Genomic DNA, 17,880 nt, shown 5'->3' on the forward strand with positions numbered 1-17,880 from the left:
CTCAAAGCCACGTGCGTCTTGCTTGTCATAAGGACATCAGTATTATAGTCACCCTTGGTCCTTCTCCATGTGCCCGGTGTGGTACTGATTATATTTGGCAAAATCTCAGAATTTACGTGTAACAGTAAACAATGTGCATAACACATAACACATGAAACAGCACGTAAGTTTGCTCAGCCTAAAAAGATGAGGCGGCGTCAACAGCTTGATCCATTTGCATGATCAAAAGAACAGATTACATGTGCTACATTTAGTTTTTGTACCAGTCGAGAAACAAAACAGAGAAAGTAAGAACAAAGAAGAAAAGCAGGAGGAAGGTTCTGCTGCTGCTGTTCCGCTGGATCGCCTGGGATAGCTCCTTGTTCCCACGCTCCACATTATTTGTAGCTTCCACTGCCTGAGTCAATGCACAAAATTTATAGTAAGAGCAGAAGTACATAGTGGATGCAAACCTATCACTAATCTTTTAGAGCTTCTGCAGGCAAAGATGATGACTTTCTGTGCCGTTGGACTGGCGGATTTATCAAAGAGATTTAGGGCTTCTTTGATTCGTAGGATAGGAAAATCATAGGATTGAAGTGTCGCATACTGGAATTCTATGGGAAGATGGAGTGTGTTTGATTGTAGAAAAGGAATTTTGCACTACAAGATTTCTATAGGTTATGGGCTACAATAAAATACCAAAGTTTTAAAACCGTGGTATTCCAAAAACTGAGGCCCCATTTGGCATCAAACTAATCTTGAAGTAGTCAGGGAATACTTCAGTTTCTAGAAATACTGAAGTATTAAATACTTTAAGGTGTTTGGATCCGATAAATATTGTGGTTTTAGAACTGAAGTATTCTCTAAAACTGTGGTTTTTTGAAATATTGAATAAAGAGGTGTGAGCCTCTTTTTTCTAAAACTGAGAAAGGAGAAAAACTGAAGTATTGCTCTGCCAGATACTAAAATACTATGGTATTGATATAGTTCAATTTTAGAAAAAACTTTGTTGCCAAACTAGGCCTGAGTTATTTTCACGCTATAATAGAAAGAGGTCTGGACCTCTTTTTTCCCCCCAAAACTGTGGTTTTGTGAGAACTGTAGTATGCCATGCCCAGGCGCTGGTATACCATGTTTTTTGGATACTTTGGTTTTGCAAAAACCAAGCTGCCAACCAGAGTGTATTGGATGGATCATGATGATGGTGTAGCTCTTGTCAAGCTTCATGCACTAGCCAACGTAACCAAAAGTCTGAACTGATGGAAAGAGCTAGTACAATTTACTTATACATTTCAACACCCTCACTCACGTGTGACGGGGAAGACAAGTCAACACATGTAAAGACTTAGAGGTATAGCTCAAGAGGCATATACGTGGACCGGTGACTCATAGGTATAGCTCAAGAGGCATATACGTGGACACCAAAGGGGTAACAACAATTTTAGGATAAATTACGAAAGCCATGACTCGAACTCGAGACCTTAGGCTGTGATAGAACTGATGGAGAGAGTTAGTACAATCTACTTATACACTTCACAACAAATGCTATTATTAGTTATCTGTCTATAGAATCTAGTTTGTCTCTGAATTTTTCATGGTACAACTGAGTGTTTTTCTATAAACATGATTTTTCAGGAAACTGCACAATTTTCAAAACTAGCATTACAGACAAAACAAGATATTGGCATAAGCTGTGGCACAGATCTCTTACCTGGTCGTATAAATACTGAATCTGTTGAGCTTGTTGTAGAACATGTGTTGACATAAGATGATTAAGCGCCGACATCTCAATCATCTTTGTCTCCGTTTCTTGGACAGTGTCAAGAAGATTGGTCAGCTCCACCTGAGACAAGAGTTACAGCCAAGTAAATAACCTGACTTATACTAACACATAATATATAGCAAAACTATGTGAGGCAACATTATTTTGTGCCAATTGCTTAGCAATACATGAACACCAATTCATTCGCCCCGTTACAAAAATTGGGTAAGTTGCCAGAACATATCAGACGGGAGGGAATACAGGTAAAAAGTCAATTTTGCCCTTTGGCTCAGGACATGGCCTAACCTCTTTCGCATTGCTCTGTGTATCCTTTTCTTTATTTTGCACCATGCACTATATTTAGCCATGTTCTAACTTATCTGTTTAACCATTTGTTTCAAATTCGTTATAAGAAAATTCACCAGCTCACGTCCTACACAGATCAGAAGCAGTCGAGCACACATATACCACAACCCATATCACCTACCTAGCTGGTGTAGTTTAAGATCATTTCACGGTCAAACTTATCGCAGGCACACTTATCACAAGCACACATTATCTTAATCGACCGAGACAGCTTGGTTCAATCAAGCAAGGAACAGAATTGACACTTTGAAATGTTCTATCCCCCTGTGGTCTTCGGCATCACAATTCTATGTATGTGGACGACGTGGTCACCTGGCTTCATCAAGCCGGGAATATTAGATATTCTCGGTTGCGCGGCCGTTGTGAAGGATTTTGGGAAGGTTTCGCGGCAGCTCAACTCCATCCCATGGTGGACGATGCAGTGAGCCGGTTGCAACTGTGGTGTGCCAAATTGCTCAACCGTGGCGGCCGGACGATCCTTGTACAGACCACCCTGTGCGCCATTCCTGTGCACATCATGATGTCTTTGGACATCCCACCCAAAACCATGCAGGCACTGTTGAAAATTTGCGGTGGCTTCATGTGGAAGGCTAGACATGATGTGAAGACGGGTCACAGCTTGGTTGCTTGGGACAAGGTGACCTCGCCTAAGTGCAATGGCAGCCTTGGGTTACCCAATCTACACCTCATGAACCTTGCGCTAAGATGCCGATGGGCATGGGCTGAATTTAACCTTCAACTTGCCCGTGAGTCACTTCCCTCATTCGAATATGCTACGGTGGTGGTGTTGGGCAATGGCAAACGTGCCCTCTTCTGGAAAGACTGGTGGCTCAATGGGGTGAGGGTGCTGGATTTGGCGCCTAATCTAGTGGCCAAGGTGGCGCCTCGGCGAGCTAATGCACGTACAGTAAAGGCTGGCCTGGCTGGTGAGTGGCTTAGGGACTGTGGGCCGGACCTGGGCTAGGCTGCGTGGCGGAATTCTTCCATCCATGGCACGTGCTAGCCGGTGTCCAGCTGATCCCCAGGCAAGAGGATGCCATTGTCTGGCGGTGGACCAACAATGGGGTGTTCTCGGCCAAGTCGGTGTACTCCGCCTTCTTTGCCGGGACAATGACGGAGCCAGCAGTTACCCAGATCTGGCACTCTTCGCGTGGTTAGTGACTACGAATCGATGTTGGACTGCCAACAGATTGCAGCGACGTGGCCTCCGACACCCTCTTTGCGACCAAGAGCCTGAGACGATTCAACATGTGCTTTTTGGTTGTGTGGTGGCCCGGAAGTTTGGACATGGGTTCTTGGGAGGTGGAAGAAGCCGATTTGGGGGCCGGCAGCAGACACGCACTTGATCCAGTGGTGGACGTCCAGGCCTTGCTCAAGGGTGCTACAGCGAGACCTTTGGACCTCGATCATCCTGGTCTTCTGGTGCTTGTGGTGGCACAGGAATGATGTGGTCTTCAACAGGGCCAGCCCGGTGGTGGGAGTAATGAAGACCGGGATCAAGGAGGAGTACGGGCGGTGGAGATTAGCTAGGTTGTTCCGGTCAGGTGAGTTTGGCTTTCTGGGGCAGGTGCTGTTGCAGTGACAAGTAGGAGAGTAGGCTTACAAAGTGGCGGGGAGCTGTCACCCTTTGTTAACAGTAGGATCTGCCTAACAGTGTTGTACAGATCTTCTGGCTCTTTTCTTCTACATGACTAATACAACTTCCAGGGTGTATTCTCGAAAAAAATGTTCTATCTCCACCTATCTCAAGAAATTTTATTTTAGTGATGACAGTGTGTTCTAGCATATTATCCTGTTTTTCTAATGGTACTAGGCATTAACGCTTTTGTAACATGTAGAAATTAACACAAGATGACGGTATCCCACGGCCAATTTTGCATAATATACATCCATCCAAACATTACCTGGAGAGCTCGCGTTTCATCATCCAAAAGTTGTTCTTGAACTCTTAAGGGTGCAGTAGATACTTCCTGATCTCCAGATTTTGAGACATCAGATTGTAATACAAGGTTTGACTTGGGTGTTTCAGCAAGCTTTGTTTCTGGTTTCTTCTTGAACTTCTTTCTTGGCATCGCCCTATTAATAGCTTCTTGAAAACGCATGGACCGAAGGCGATCAAATTGTGCAGTTACTGAGTGGAGACGCTCGCTCAAAATCAAAACCTGGTAAAATTATACAAAGGAAAAGGGGAGCTAAATTTGCTCGTCTGTAGAAGGAAATAATTTGCTCATCGTAAAAAAATTAGTATACCCCAGGATTTGTTTAGTCTAATCCATTAAAAATGCACGGAGATCAGCTCAACATTCATGTATAATGATTAGCTAAATTTCTAAACCTGGAAAGAGAAATAAGCAACGATATGCATAACTTCCCGAAAAACAGAAGGAAAAGGGGAGTAATAGCATTCTTCTGTATATTTTTGTGTAGTAGGAAAAATTGTCAACTTTACTTTAAAAGTATCTTTTTGTGATATTATAATATCTTAAATAGTAAATTAATCTGAAAGACAATAAAACATTCAAAATGGGTAAAATCATGGCAGTAAGACTTTGCTACTAGATTGTACCTACGAGGTTGCATACACTAAAATGGTAGTACCACAGAAATGCAGTGTTTCGCTGTTAATATTTCGCAGTAAACGACACAGTGGAAAACATAATAGGCATACCACACCATGCTGGTGAGCTATCAAGTCCAACCGGGAACTCTCATCGCTTGTGCCAAGCCATGTCTTTGCCCTTTTGTTCCTCTCATCTTCGTGGATCCTGTTCTTTAGGATATCTATCTGTTCCTTGCATGCTTTAACAAAAACACCAACCTGATATATTTCCAGTAATTAGATAGATAAGAAATGGAGAAAATATCTTGAGCAACAGCCTAAAATTTACAAGAATACACGTTCGTTAACCTGTGAATACATGTTGTCAACTCAATAGTCGAGGCAGTATACCAATGATATATGCACAAGCTAGCAAGCTGCATGTATTTACAGCTAGACAACAATGAGGATAATTTTTTTTTGCTTTTCTATGCTCTTCTAACAAATTTAATCCCGGATTTCTGTAGTTATCGCAGACAGGGATGGAGCTGCTTGAGAGGCGCTGGGTTCAGCTGACCCCAGTGAAAACAAGCAAAACCTTCACTATTTGACACCAGCTAAGCATTATTTGCAGAAGATGACACCAGTCAAATAGAGTAAATATGTGCATGACCCCAGTGACATTTTTTTCTAGCTTCGTCCCTGATCACAGAAGAATTGAGAAAGAAGTATAACAATGGAAAAGTAACACTTGGTGATACATACATCGTCAGAAATCATTCTGTTGCATACTACCATAAGAATTGCAAGGTAAAACAAACCCGAACCTCAAACATTCTAAAATATGCGTCATGCAGCAATCTACTGTCTTAACAAAGAAGTACCTAGCAAGTCGCTCAGTTTATAGAGTAAAAAACATCAATCCACATACAAGAAAAGGTAAGACACAAAGAGCGCAGAGTAGTAGGGTTGGAGCTCACTTCATGCTCAATGGTGTCCCTCTCTTGCTCCGTAGTGCGATGCATGTCCACATAGTCCTTCCTATGCTTCACTATGAACTTCTCGAGTTCCCTTATACTCTCAAGCTACACAGACAGAACCCAGCGATTAGACGAACACATACCCCACACATTCTGTCAGGACCCTAAGGCTTCGGCTATCGCTTCCGGTTCCAGCCAGCGTTCGAAACAGGATAGCCAAGGAACAGATTCCTACCGTCTTGACTGCAGCATTTGTGAACGGCGATCTGGGCGACGGTTTCCGGATGATGAATGACGACATGAGCGCTGCCAATTGCGACTGCAAAAAGGAATAGGTCAGTCGTTGGACCATACAGGGAGAGACTGCTCTTGAGGCGATAGCTCTGATGATAGGTTGCTGCAGTGCAGGGGGGGAAAGGCAGACGGGGGTGGGAGGTTGCCAAGCTTGGCTGGCATGTGAGCTCACCTCCGTGTAGCCGTGGGAGAGCGCGGCGACGCGGACGGAGTCCTTGTAGTCCTCCGTCCTGTCCCGGACCCTCGACATCGCGAAGGCAATGGCGCCCGCGGGCTCCTCCTATCAGATCCGCGTGCACTGATTCGGGAGCCGGCGAGATGTGCCGATCCTTCGCCCGCGAGCTGGTAGGGCGGGGTGGTCGGGCTTACGGGATCCGCCGTCACGAATCGGCGGCGCTCGAGAACAGCGGCAGGTCGCCGGCGCGTCGGATCGGGCGGCGCGGTGGGAGTTCGGTTGTCTGGAGAGGTAGACGGGCGCAAGGAGAGAGTCGCGAGTTTTTTTTTCTGAGACAAATACAGGAAGAAGTTAAGTGGCCCACCTGTCAGCGGCGCATCGGCCCACTGGGCCACTGGGCCCGGTGGGAAAAAAATAGGTGCTGTGCTATCTCGTTCTCACACTCGCCGATCCGCCACCTCGCTGCCGCTCTCGATTGCTCGCGAGACGGCGGAACCCTAGCCCGGCGGCGGCGAGGCATGGCCAAGGACCACAGCGGCTCGGCCCCAGATGGCGCCGGCAAGGAGGAGGGGGAGGTGGCGGCGCGCAGCCGCAGCCGCAGCCGCAGCAAATCCCTAGAGGACGAGGAGGAGCGTCCGAGGGACAGGGGCCACCGTGGCAAGTCGAGGAGGCGTGAGGAGGGGAGTGAGAGCTCCGGCGAGTACTCGGCCGAGAGGCGGAAGCGGCGGAGGAAGGAGAAGGAGCGGCGGCGGCGGCGGCGGAGCAGGAGGAGCCGCAGCGAGAGCTCGGGCTCGTCGGAATCGGAGTCCGAGTCGTCGTACTCGGGTTCCAGCGCCGAGTCGGAGAGCGAGCCGGACTCGGAGGAGGACAGGCGGAGGAGAAGGCGGCGGAGGAGGAAGGAGAAGGAAGAGGAGGAGAGGAGGCGGAGGAGGAAGGACAAGGAGAAGAGGAAGAGGAAGGAGAAGGAGAGGGAGAGGGAGAAGGGTAAGAAGAAGAAGAAGGAGAAGAAGGATTTGGGGAAGAAGACTGCGGTGACCAACTCGTGGGGCAAGTATGGCATCATCCGTGAGGTTGATATGTGGTGAGGATCTTGGCTTCTTTGATTGTTTTTATATCACTGTTCCTTAGTTGGCCTGTTGATTCACATACCTAGATGTAGAAAATTATGAACTTATATATTTGTGCGCTAGAATTGCCTGTTGATTATTGATGCATATGGAAGGAACACTCTACCTGATTATGTAGCAATACGAGTGGTAGACTGGTAGTTACTGATAAATGTTTGACACGGTAGGGGAAGCCGTGTTTGCTGCACTGCTCATCGAACATTTCTGTAGGCTATGCCGCAGCCTGCAGCCGCACCGTCTTTGCCACACCTTTGACCTACGTGAGCCAACGAAGAACACCTCTGTGCAGACTAATCCAAACCAGATTAACTCCTGACTGATTGTCTCCACAGCTGTAACTGACTGATGTGTACAGTGTAATGTCACCAGTTCATCAGTCATCAGAGGTGGTCACCTAGTTTGTTAACTGCCACACGTGCACATTGATATTGCAGGAATCAACAGTTCATCAAAACATAGAGTGCAGACTGTGTTAAACAGAAAGATGTTCACAACAACAATATGTATATCATGCATCTCACTATGCAGAAAATTAACAGTAACCAGTTCTTGTAGCAATATAAAGTCATAGAAATGCAAAGACATATGGGAATGGGGATGCAAAGACACAATAAGGAATGATGGGAATATGGGCTACCTCTACCGCTTGTGGGCTGTGCAGATATGCACACAAGAAGCCACCTAACATAATCAGCCCCAACAAACAACCTGTTGGCTTTCATATTTGGATGGGGCTCGCAGGCACGCCACCACCACTTTCATTCATACTTATTATTCAAATTATTCTGTAGGAGTGGCAATCACAGTTTAAAGGTAACAGTTCATTGGTGGGGGGGGGGGGAACGATAATGAAAGACGTTTCACCTTGTCAGTTGTTTTAGTAGTGTTAAATCTTAAATGTGAAATTGTGAATTTTAGTATGTAAATGGCCTCCCCTGACTAACGCAAATCGGAAGTGGAGATTAGATCATTCTGGAATCATTTATTTGGCGTGCTAAATGATTTAAGTGATGAATCCCTGTGGTTAAAATTGTGAGTTTAGACTTTAGACTACATACAATCATTTTCTATTCTACTGCATTCTGATGAACTATACCATGTAACGTGTTCTGTAGGAACAAGCGACCAGAGTTCACTGCATGGTTGTTAGAAGTCAAGCAGGTATATTTTCTTTCTTTCATTCTATTGATATCTTTTTCTTTATGAGATATGGTCAATTTATCTGCATGCAAAAAAAGAGTGAGATCAACAAGATGTCGCGGTGCATCTTACTGTATGCAGATAAAAACTGGCAAATTATATTGATGTTGCCTTCTTTAGGAAATATGGATAATTTATATGCATGCAAAAAAGGGTGAGATCAACAAGTTGTGAGGCGCATCTCATTTCTTCAGATAAAAACTAGCAATCGAATGTACCTTTTTAAAACTGTTTTTCTTAATCTAAGCTGTCTGAGATTTTTTTCTTGTCTATCTAAGTTGATGCCTTGTGACATCCGATGTCTCAGACTTAGGGTTGGGGGAAATCAAGATTAGATCAGAAGGCTAGACCCATTGACTTACAGATAAGAAAATCACAGTCAACTATTTGAGAATTCAGTTAGTACGAGTGGGGTACATACATTTATCTAGATGCTAGGATCACGTTTCTTTTCTCAGTACAAAATATAATATTTTGTATGTTGCTATTATTTGAGAATTAATACCTGAGCATATTAATATCTATTCAGCATAAGTTCTGTTTTCATAAAGTTAGTTGATTGTTGGAAGATCTCAATATTTGACTTAATTAGACCGGACCTAAAAAACAAAGGAAAAAAAACGGTATTTGTTCTGTCCTTTTCTTTCAATATTTCCAGTTCAGTGTTTCCGCCCAACTTTCTGTCCCCTATCAACTTGTATTTTGATTAAGGTCAAATTCGTTCTGGTTCTGCTATCAATAGAGTAGGATTGGTTTACTTCAGTATCAAGCTATCCATGTCATTTGCTCTCAGTCTTCTTTACTTTTTTTTAGTTTATGGTATCAATGTGCTAAGTTTTTTTTTTTGTGATGTGCCCACAGGTTAATTTGGAGGCATTGTCTAATTGGGAAGAGAAACAGATGTTTAAGGAGTATGTTACTGTAATACCATGAAATAATTATCAGTCTGGAATTATTTATATTCATGGGTATTTAACATACATTTTTCATGCATCTCAGATTCATGGAAGACCACAATACAGCCACATTTCCATCAAAAAAGTAATACGCATTTCTTTTCCTAGATAGTTATTGTATATATTCATATTTGCTAGTGGAACTTATGCTTTCTCTCCCTTGTTGTCTTATTAGATATTACGACTTAGATGCTTACCATCGCCGAATGATGGAGAAAGAGCAAAAGAATGGTTTAAAGAATGCTAGCGTGGTAGCAGTACGAACAGTATTTAATGATGAGGAACAACGACGGTATGTGGACATATGCATGATATTAGTTATTGTGTACCTGCAATAGCATAGTATGGGACACTATGAAATGTTTTAGTGTAGATTGCTGAAGTCTACTTGTAGACATTTGGTAATTAACATTTTTCCTATGTTCCACTCATTTTGGGTAATATCATTGTTTTTGGAACCCGTTGCTCTGTGACAGTCACTTTAATTTGTGACCCTGCTACGGAAATGTTATTTATTAACCGGGTTTAGGGTTTAGGTGGACATATGGACTGGCTGTTTTCTTACAGTTTTCTTTGAAAATTGTCATGCAGGCTAGAACTGTTAAAAGAACGTGAACGTCGAAAGGAGGAAGAAATCACAGCTCTAAAGTGCTCAATGCAAACTGGAATGGTTAGTCTACATTTTTTTTCAGCTCCTATTCTCATCCGTAATTAATATATTCTCTAATTTTGCATGGAATTTGAGACTGCTTATTGGCAGTGCCTTGTTTTCTCCAATTTTACACTAAATAGTTTGTTTGTCTTGTTTTCTCCAATTCCAGTATCTAACTAAATTTTGTGTTTGCCTTGTTTTCTCCAATATCTACATAAAATAGTCTACTGCTTTATTCCTTTTAAGATGTTGACCAGCATTAAGCAACTTTGGCATCTACTTATCTTTTAGTGCCATAAGCTGCACTCCCTCCAGTGCATATAAGCTCCAATCTGCCTTCAATAATGGCCCACTAAGGCAATATTGGCCGAGTAGGACCCATATGAAACTCTAGCCTGCCCAGCTCAATCAGAACCATCAATGTTCTATAATCTTCACCGTCCATTTACTCTCTTCAGTCACTTTCTCTTACCAGCTCCTTTCCAGGCACGCGCTGACAGTCAAAATGTCCTTGCTGCAACTCCTCTTCCATGGATTCTCTGCCTCTGTCCGTCCCTCCCCGCCTTGGGCCCTTCCTTCTCTGCTCCATTACCTTGACCAGATTCTAGCACAAGCACACTAGATCGCGCTTCCTCTCTCCCCTCTTGCGTAATTCAACGTTCATGCCAAAAACTAAGCTCAAGGCTGCCACTCAGTTCGCCTAGGTGTGCGCTTTTTTTAACCATGAGCTTTGGTCAAACTTGTAAACATCTGACCACCGACACTTCAAAATTATTTTGATCAAATGTGTGAAAATCATATGCTTAGATTTACCGTGAAAAGTACGTACGTAATATAAAAAGTTATAGGTCGTATTATTATATTGGAGACTATCGATTCCCAAAATGACATCCTTTAGGGTGTGATTGGTTGAGGTCATCAAGTAGAATGTAATGAAACGGTTCCAGTCTTTAGGGTGATTCCAGTTGATTAGTAGAATGAAATGTGGTGGTTCCTTAAAATTTGAATATTCCCTCTAAATTCGGACCGAGTGATACCTCTGAATTGTCCGGACCAACTGATTCTCTGTGGAATCATTTTGCACGTGAGGGCATGTTACCTGCTAATCCCACCACATCGTACCCAAACATAACTAGCTCTCACCTTGTCTCTCTCTCCTGTGGCGGTGCCACTCGTGGCTGCTGCGGCGGCATGAGAACAAGAGCAGTTGGTGGCACTGGCTCAAGCAGGCAAGCAGGGTGACGGAGGGTGGCTACCAGGCGGCGGCATGAACATAAGCTTGCAGATTTACCCGGGGACTAGTGCTGTGGGCGAGCTGCTGGGCACGTAAGATGGCGCTGCTCGAAGATGAGCAAAGCAACTGGTGCAGAAGTGTTAATCGCTTCCAAATTGTTGATTGTTAGGTTGGATCACTAATTTTGAGTTCCTCTCTTTTCGGCCCAAAACAGTGGTTGCTAATCTTGTACATAGCTATTTGGATGCTGATTACTAATCGCTACAAACTAATTGCATATACTAATAGTTCATAATAAGCATACTTGCTAATTGAAATATATGATAAGTATACGTTATGAGCACTCTATGTCGATAATTTGTTGAAATTTATACATATGCATATGACGAAGGTAGCCTCAACCTTCCTATGCAAAAGATGATTTTGAACAATATGTGTGTCATTCCATTCCTCCAACCAAACATTGAGATGGGACCATTCCATTCCATGGCTTTTCCTCCAACCAGTCATAGAGATGGAACCATTCCATTCTAGTGGAATGGAACCATGACATTCCATTCTACTTGGTTCTTTAACCAAGCGCACTCTTGGAGACTGGAGGGAGTACTTAAGAGAACAGCTATATTGTTAGGCTACTTGCAGATCATGGGAAGTAACCTGCAGTGAGCTTTTTATTGCATCGAAACATCTTTATGACAACACTTCCTATGAACAAGGCGTGACCGTTGTTGCTCACAACTGTTTCTTGATGTAACCAAGTTTGACAGCGCAGGCTTCCCAGTTGGGGTGTTTTCAGTCTTTTAGTTATTTCATGTAAGCCTAGATGTTTTCAGTCTTGCATGAAAGAAACAAAGCTGTGAGTTCTGCCTTGGATCCTGTGCCTGGGGGGCTACTTTGCCAAGTGCTTCAGTTTATGTGCATATGTATGTTGTTGTAAATAAGATGAATGCGGGCTTAGGGTCTTGGAGCTATGAGGCTATGAACTTGACAATTAAAGCCATGTGCTCTTGCCAATTAGGTTACAGGTGCCCCTTACTGTTTTTGGAAGTTTCCTTATAAAATAATTGGGAATCTCGGAGTTCCAGGGGTGCTGCTTTGTATAGCTTATTTAATCCAGGTCTTGTTTGTTAGGTGCATGATATTGAATACCTGTATGATTGTGATTGTACCCGTACTTAATTCGTCTTAAGGTGTTCTTGATAGGCTGTACACTGTCTTCTGATGATAGTACCAGTAATAGATTGTCACGCAAACACCAAGCATAAGTACGTGTTTAGGTAAAAGATCACTTTTTTCTGTCAATTAACCTATTATGCTTGCTTTCCCCATTTTAGGCTCAAGCGATGAAGCAGCAGTCCCTTCTACGCGAGGAAATGATGTTACAGTACAAGTTGGGAAATTTTGAGGTAATGCCCTCATTTATAATCCTGACATTGAACTAGATGGAGAACAGATTTTAATTATGCCGAGCTTGTTCTTTATCAGGCTGCAGCTGCAATCCAGAAAAGGCTGGACCCTGATGCTCCCCCGCAATAGATGACTTGTGGACAGTCCAATCCCCTGGAGTTCATTACTTGAACATCTTCATGAACACTGCAGAATGAGCAAAATACCGCTGTTCGTTTGCACACAAAAAATATATTGCGCCAGCTTGCAAAATGCTTGGACTGTACCTGTATAATTTTTGAATTTTTTGCTCGGTTGTTTCACATGGTGCTAGCTGTATCCATCAGTTTAGTATGATTAGCTGCAATACTTTTGAAAGTTCTCCAACTGTTGTTCTATAGATGTCTTAATGTATGTGGATCGCTGTGTCAACCTGTACTCGCGAGCTGTTGGCTGAGGCCTGATAGCAGCTCTGCTACCACCGTTCAGCCCGGAATTTTGTAAGCAAACAAATTTTAAACAATGCACTGCTCATGTTTGTCGTGCGGGCATGCTGTCTTTGGGTGCCGCAGCAGCCCATTTTAACATTGTGTAGTCGGTAGGATGAGTTTCTTGCGATGCAAACAAGCAGACCGGTAGCTACAGCCTATCTTAGACTGGACGGTAGCAACATGTGAGGTACTTCCATGAGAGCAACAATTCACAATTATCAAATCACTGGTAAAGGTATCGGAGTAGATTTGTGGAGCGATTGATAAACCTAGGGGGAACTTTTCAGCACCTATAGAAAGCCAAATCCCAGATACGCATACAGGTCTCCTTGAAGACCGCTTGAACTTTTCAGAAGAGCTGGAAACAGTTAGCTGCATGTTAGGCGAGAAGAGACCAGCAGATCAATCAGCGATCCGCCTACTACGGAAGAAAGACAAGAACCAGAGTGAAACAGCTCTAGCACGCACACGGATTGCAGAGTTAAATCAAGTAAAGATAATGATATACACAGAGTCAAACCAAACCAACAGGCGAGAAGGCACTTCAAACAGATCCAACAAAACCAATATTACAAGCACCGCCGAAGAAAATCATGCAAGCCTATCTATCTAGCATACGGATCAAGACACACGGCTCGATTGATCGATCGGATGGGATGGGATGAATCATGGACGGATCAGCGCTTGATGGTCTTGACCTTCCTCCACGTCTTCTTGCCGAAGTCGCCGACGACCTTGACGCCCTTGAGCACGGCCACCTTCACCTCCATGGTCCGCTGCTTCACCTGCCGCTCGAACCCTCCCATCTCTTTTCTTCTCTTCCTGATCGGGCGAAGGAAGACGATGCTGACTGGCGACTTGTGGTGCGGCTGGAGGGGGAGGATGGTGGTGTGGTGGGCTAGGACTAGGACCAGGATATATAGCCAGCCAGCCAGCGTGTATGCGTGTGGACCAAAAAAAAAAAAACCAGCAGCTGAGCTGTAAAGCTCGAGGTGTGGTGTACGTGCGTTGGCGTCCAAGGAGGCTCGGAGAAGTTTGAACGACAAGTCACCGACAGATAGGTCCAGGAGCTGTAGAGTGCTGGAGGGGGCACCGCATTGTGACATGTGGCCCTGACGCATGGGTGTAGCTCATGGGGTCCGCCTGTCAGGGAGTGTTTCCGGTTTGCTTCGTTGTGAAGTTCATTTGGTCCAGCTGTCAGGCAATGCCCTCTGGTACTCGGGTAGGTTTCGTTGTTTCCATTAAAAGGAAGCGCGTACAACGAGGGTGGCCATGGAAACTTTGGCTAGATCTGGTCCATGTCCATGTGTGCTCCGGCATTGGCTGAGATCTTTTCCCCGAAGATTGTTTGTGTTGTTTTTTCGGCGAGAAAGACAAACCATCGGTTTGGGTAGTTGGGCGCCTGACTTTGACCTGGATCGTTGTACTGGCTCCGCACGCTGTTTTCTAAAGGAGAGTAGCTGCGCCCGCAGACAACCAGCAGATTAGCGATAGTTGCTCCAAACTCTCCATTTGTCATTATCCATGATCAAACCCTGCTAGCCGCTATGAGTGCAATCACACGGTCATGCCACCGCACCGGCAGCTGTGAGATAGCGTCCAAACAAGGGGATAGTAGCGGCGCGCGCTACGGCACGGGCGGCGACAACCTGGGCGGGCCGACCCCTCGGCATCGGCAAGGCTGTAGCAAACGACCAGGCCACTGATCCGCTATAGAGTATAGACGAGTGCTGCCCACGTCAGTAAGTCAGTAACCTCGACGGAAAGGATAAGAAAACGATGGGTTCAGTGCTCAGCGCCCACGCATTTGGTCAGTAGCCACCAGCAGCCGGCGTTGTACTTGTAGGAGCAACTCCACGTCGTCCGCTGTGGCACGCGACAGCGAGCCAGGCTTTCCAGAGCACTTGTAGCGGAAGCCATTGGTTTTAGACGTATGGGGCCGTTTGGTAGTCTTGGCTCGCAGGGGTGTAATTTTTTGGTTCATTTGATTTTCTGGGCTCCTCCGCGGTGTCGTACTGCACGGTTTTTAAAGCATCCTCGGGTCATATGTCCTGGAGGAACCTCGGATCGGCCGTTTCCAGCGAGCCACCCTTGTCTCCGCACAAATCGACAACGCTGCGTTCCCGCAGAGCCACCGAGGGGAGATGGCGCGAGCTCGCGCTGAACGGCGAAAAATCGGCAGGATGAAGTCCGTCACCACGCTCCAAATTTCGCCACCGTATACATAGGTGGCTCTCTCACCACCAAATCCTAATCCCCCCCCTCATTTCGACCTCATCCACCCTTCCTAATCTAGCGACATGGTCGGCTCTTCCTCACCCACACGGTCGGCGAGGCTGGCGGCGGCGCGTTGGTTGTGGCAGCGGCTACTAGCCGCGGCTTGTCGTCTTCTTCCTCTGCGTCGATCACTTCGGTTTTGTAAGTTTTAGCACCGAGCCTTAGATCTAGATCTAGATCTTTTGGGTACACATAGGGGATCTGATAGAATCTATTGTAGGCCATTCATTCGTCACCGGTCATGGTTGTATCTGACTCTACTACAGGGACGGTTGTCAAGGTTGCTTCTGAATCTACCACGGGGACGGTTATCGCCGTTGCATCTGAATCTTCCACGGGAACGATTGTCAAGGTTGCTTCCTGAATCTACCACGGAGACGGTTGTCGCCGTTGCATCTGACTCTTCCACGGGGATGGTTGTGTTGCCTGCATCTTCGCTAGGGTCCCCTGCTTTCCCGACATCGGTGCTGCATGTGGCTCCTCTGACTGTAAGACCGCTCTTTCTTTTTTGGTAGTTCATTGATGTGGTAGTGGTAGTTCATTGATGTGCTAATGCTCAAGGATATGGTAGTTCTTGTTTATTGATGTGCTAATGCTTAAGATTGTGGATGTGGTAGTGGTAGTTTATTGATGTGCTAACGATTAGCTACATTCTTCTGATATTTGTCGTAGACGATCATACCATTGGGCTCCCCTAATCTTTCTGCTTCAACTGTCAATTTTCATCGTTGTCTGTTTGCAAACATAAGTTTCATGGTTTGGCAACCTAAGATTTTAGAGTTTGTGATGAACTGGTTGGTTGAGCTCATCCATAGCGACATCTGTTTTAACCTTGGATTCAAAGAGGCGCACATGAAGAAAGTATATGCTGATGTTTTTGCATTCGTTGGCATACATGTGAGCACTCTTTAGATCTACAACCACATCAGAAAGTGGAGGACCAAGTGGAGCGTCATAAGCAAGATCAAATCCGATTGCACCCTCGACCGGAGCGAAGATAGTTGTTGCTTCTATGTTGCTAATGAAGAGAGGATGCATGAGTACATTAAGGTAGTAAGCTTCATTGAATTCGTTCATGCATATGAAAGTATGTCATTGTCATCCGCACTACCACTTGTTTCTTTTGGATTCAGCACTACCCAAGGCATCGTGAGTACGTCGGGACCCCGATCACGAACTATGCTCAGATGAAGATGATCTTCATGTCTCGGTTTGTCTGCAAGGCGCAGCTGTACCAACCTAACTTGGCTGGCCAGGGCAATCAACTCCATTGCAGACAACGAAGAAGAGTATGCCGAGTACCATCAGCTCTAGCCATTGGAGAGGGCGACCTGGCTTAGGACCTGGCTACGCAACCAGTTTCCTGCTTAGTGCTTCCATTAGCTAGGACTTGCTTGAGCCTGATCACCGGCCTGTAATGATGAACTTGTTTGAGGTGGTATATACCAACCCCTTGTGTGATGAACCTGTGATCCATCATGAAATATAGTTGCTTTACTCATGATGCATCGCCAAGTAGGGTAACTACTTGTTGTGTATTACCAGCAACTTTTAATAAACTGGATGTAGCTGAATGTGTTGTTATTTGGTGGCAGTACTAGGTAATCTCACCACTCAAAGGGAAGAGGTTACCCCAGCACGCTCATGTCTGCAACCAAATAAGATGTAATGCACGACTAGAGTAAAAAAACGTCTGTGCAGGCACCCAAGCAATAGGAGCTGGCTTCCCTCTCTGGTGCAGAAAATATCTTCGCGAGCAACCAAACAACACGTCTTTTATGGCCCATGGACCATTTGCAACACACAGGTACTGTTATCACCAGATTTTGGCTAAATCAGGAGGTGGGCCGTAAGGGAGATGGGCTTGGAAGATTACACGTGGAAGATCTCTGAAGCGGCCTTGCACGAAGAGTTTGGGCTAGATTGCCCGTGTATCTTTAATTATAGTAGATTGCATCTTAGATAGAGTTTTACCCGTGCACGGTTAGGTGCACGCCTAAATTAGAAAGTCCCCTGGACTATAAATATGTATCTAGGGTTTATGGAATAAACAACAACCAACGTTCAACCAACAAATCAATCTCGGCGCATCGCCAACTCCTTCGTCTCGAGGGTTTCTACCGGTAAGCATCATGTCGCCTAGATCGCATCTTGCGATCTAGGCAGCATAAGCTTTATGTTGTTCATGCGTTGCTCGTATCGAAGCCTTTTTGATGGCGAGCAACGTAGTTATCATAGATGTGTTAGGGTTAGCATAGTTCTTCGTATAACATGCTATCGTAGTGCAACCCTTGCATATCTAGCCGCCCTTACACCTATCTTAGGTGTAGGGGCGGCACCCCGCTTGATCATTATTTAGTAGATCCGATCCGTTACGGTTGCTTCTTGTTCTTCAAGGATTAGTTTAATATCTGCAATAGTTAGGCCTTACAAAGGGTTGGAGGATCCAGCGGCACGTA

The 17,880-nt window shown here is 45.0% G+C and overlaps 3 protein-coding genes across 3 annotated transcripts; 1 reads left to right on the top strand and 2 right to left on the bottom strand.

Moving 5' to 3' along the window:
* Positions 1 to 93: 93 nt before the first annotated feature.
* Positions 94 to 6,246, bottom strand: LOC124669392 (syntaxin-81-like). Its single transcript, XM_047206012.1, has 7 exons — positions 6,096 to 6,246; positions 5,865 to 5,948; positions 5,630 to 5,734; positions 4,779 to 4,928; positions 4,015 to 4,272; positions 1,694 to 1,825; positions 94 to 397 (listed from the first exon to the last, which is right to left on the bottom strand). Exons 1-7 carry the CDS (start codon positions 6,171 to 6,173, stop codon positions 251 to 253), a joined length of 954 nt encoding a protein of 317 aa, XP_047061968.1. The 5' UTR covers positions 6,174 to 6,246; the 3' UTR covers positions 94 to 250.
* LOC124671542 (vicilin-like seed storage protein At2g18540) lies at positions 6,242 to 13,196 on the top strand. The gene is made up of 9 exons (XM_047207906.1): positions 6,242 to 6,336; positions 6,688 to 7,179; positions 8,341 to 8,386; positions 9,287 to 9,336; positions 9,425 to 9,466; positions 9,557 to 9,673; positions 9,973 to 10,051; positions 12,602 to 12,673; positions 12,753 to 13,196. The coding sequence occupies exons 1-9, from the start codon at positions 6,242 to 6,244 to the stop codon at positions 12,801 to 12,803; spliced, it is 1,044 nt and encodes a 347-aa protein (XP_047063862.1). The 3' UTR covers positions 12,804 to 13,196.
* Positions 13,197 to 13,658: 462 nt separating this feature from the next.
* LOC124676904 lies at positions 13,659 to 14,015 on the bottom strand. Its single transcript, XM_047212916.1, has one exon. It carries the CDS (start codon positions 13,948 to 13,950, stop codon positions 13,822 to 13,824), a length of 129 nt encoding a protein of 42 aa, XP_047068872.1. The 5' UTR covers positions 13,951 to 14,015; the 3' UTR covers positions 13,659 to 13,821.
* Positions 14,016 to 17,880: the final 3,865 nt, after the last annotated feature.

The sequence above is a fragment of the Lolium rigidum genome, chromosome 7 (assembly GCF_022539505.1).
Source record: "Lolium rigidum isolate FL_2022 chromosome 7, APGP_CSIRO_Lrig_0.1, whole genome shotgun sequence".
Classification (NCBI taxonomy): Eukaryota; Viridiplantae; Streptophyta; class Magnoliopsida; order Poales; family Poaceae; genus Lolium; species Lolium rigidum.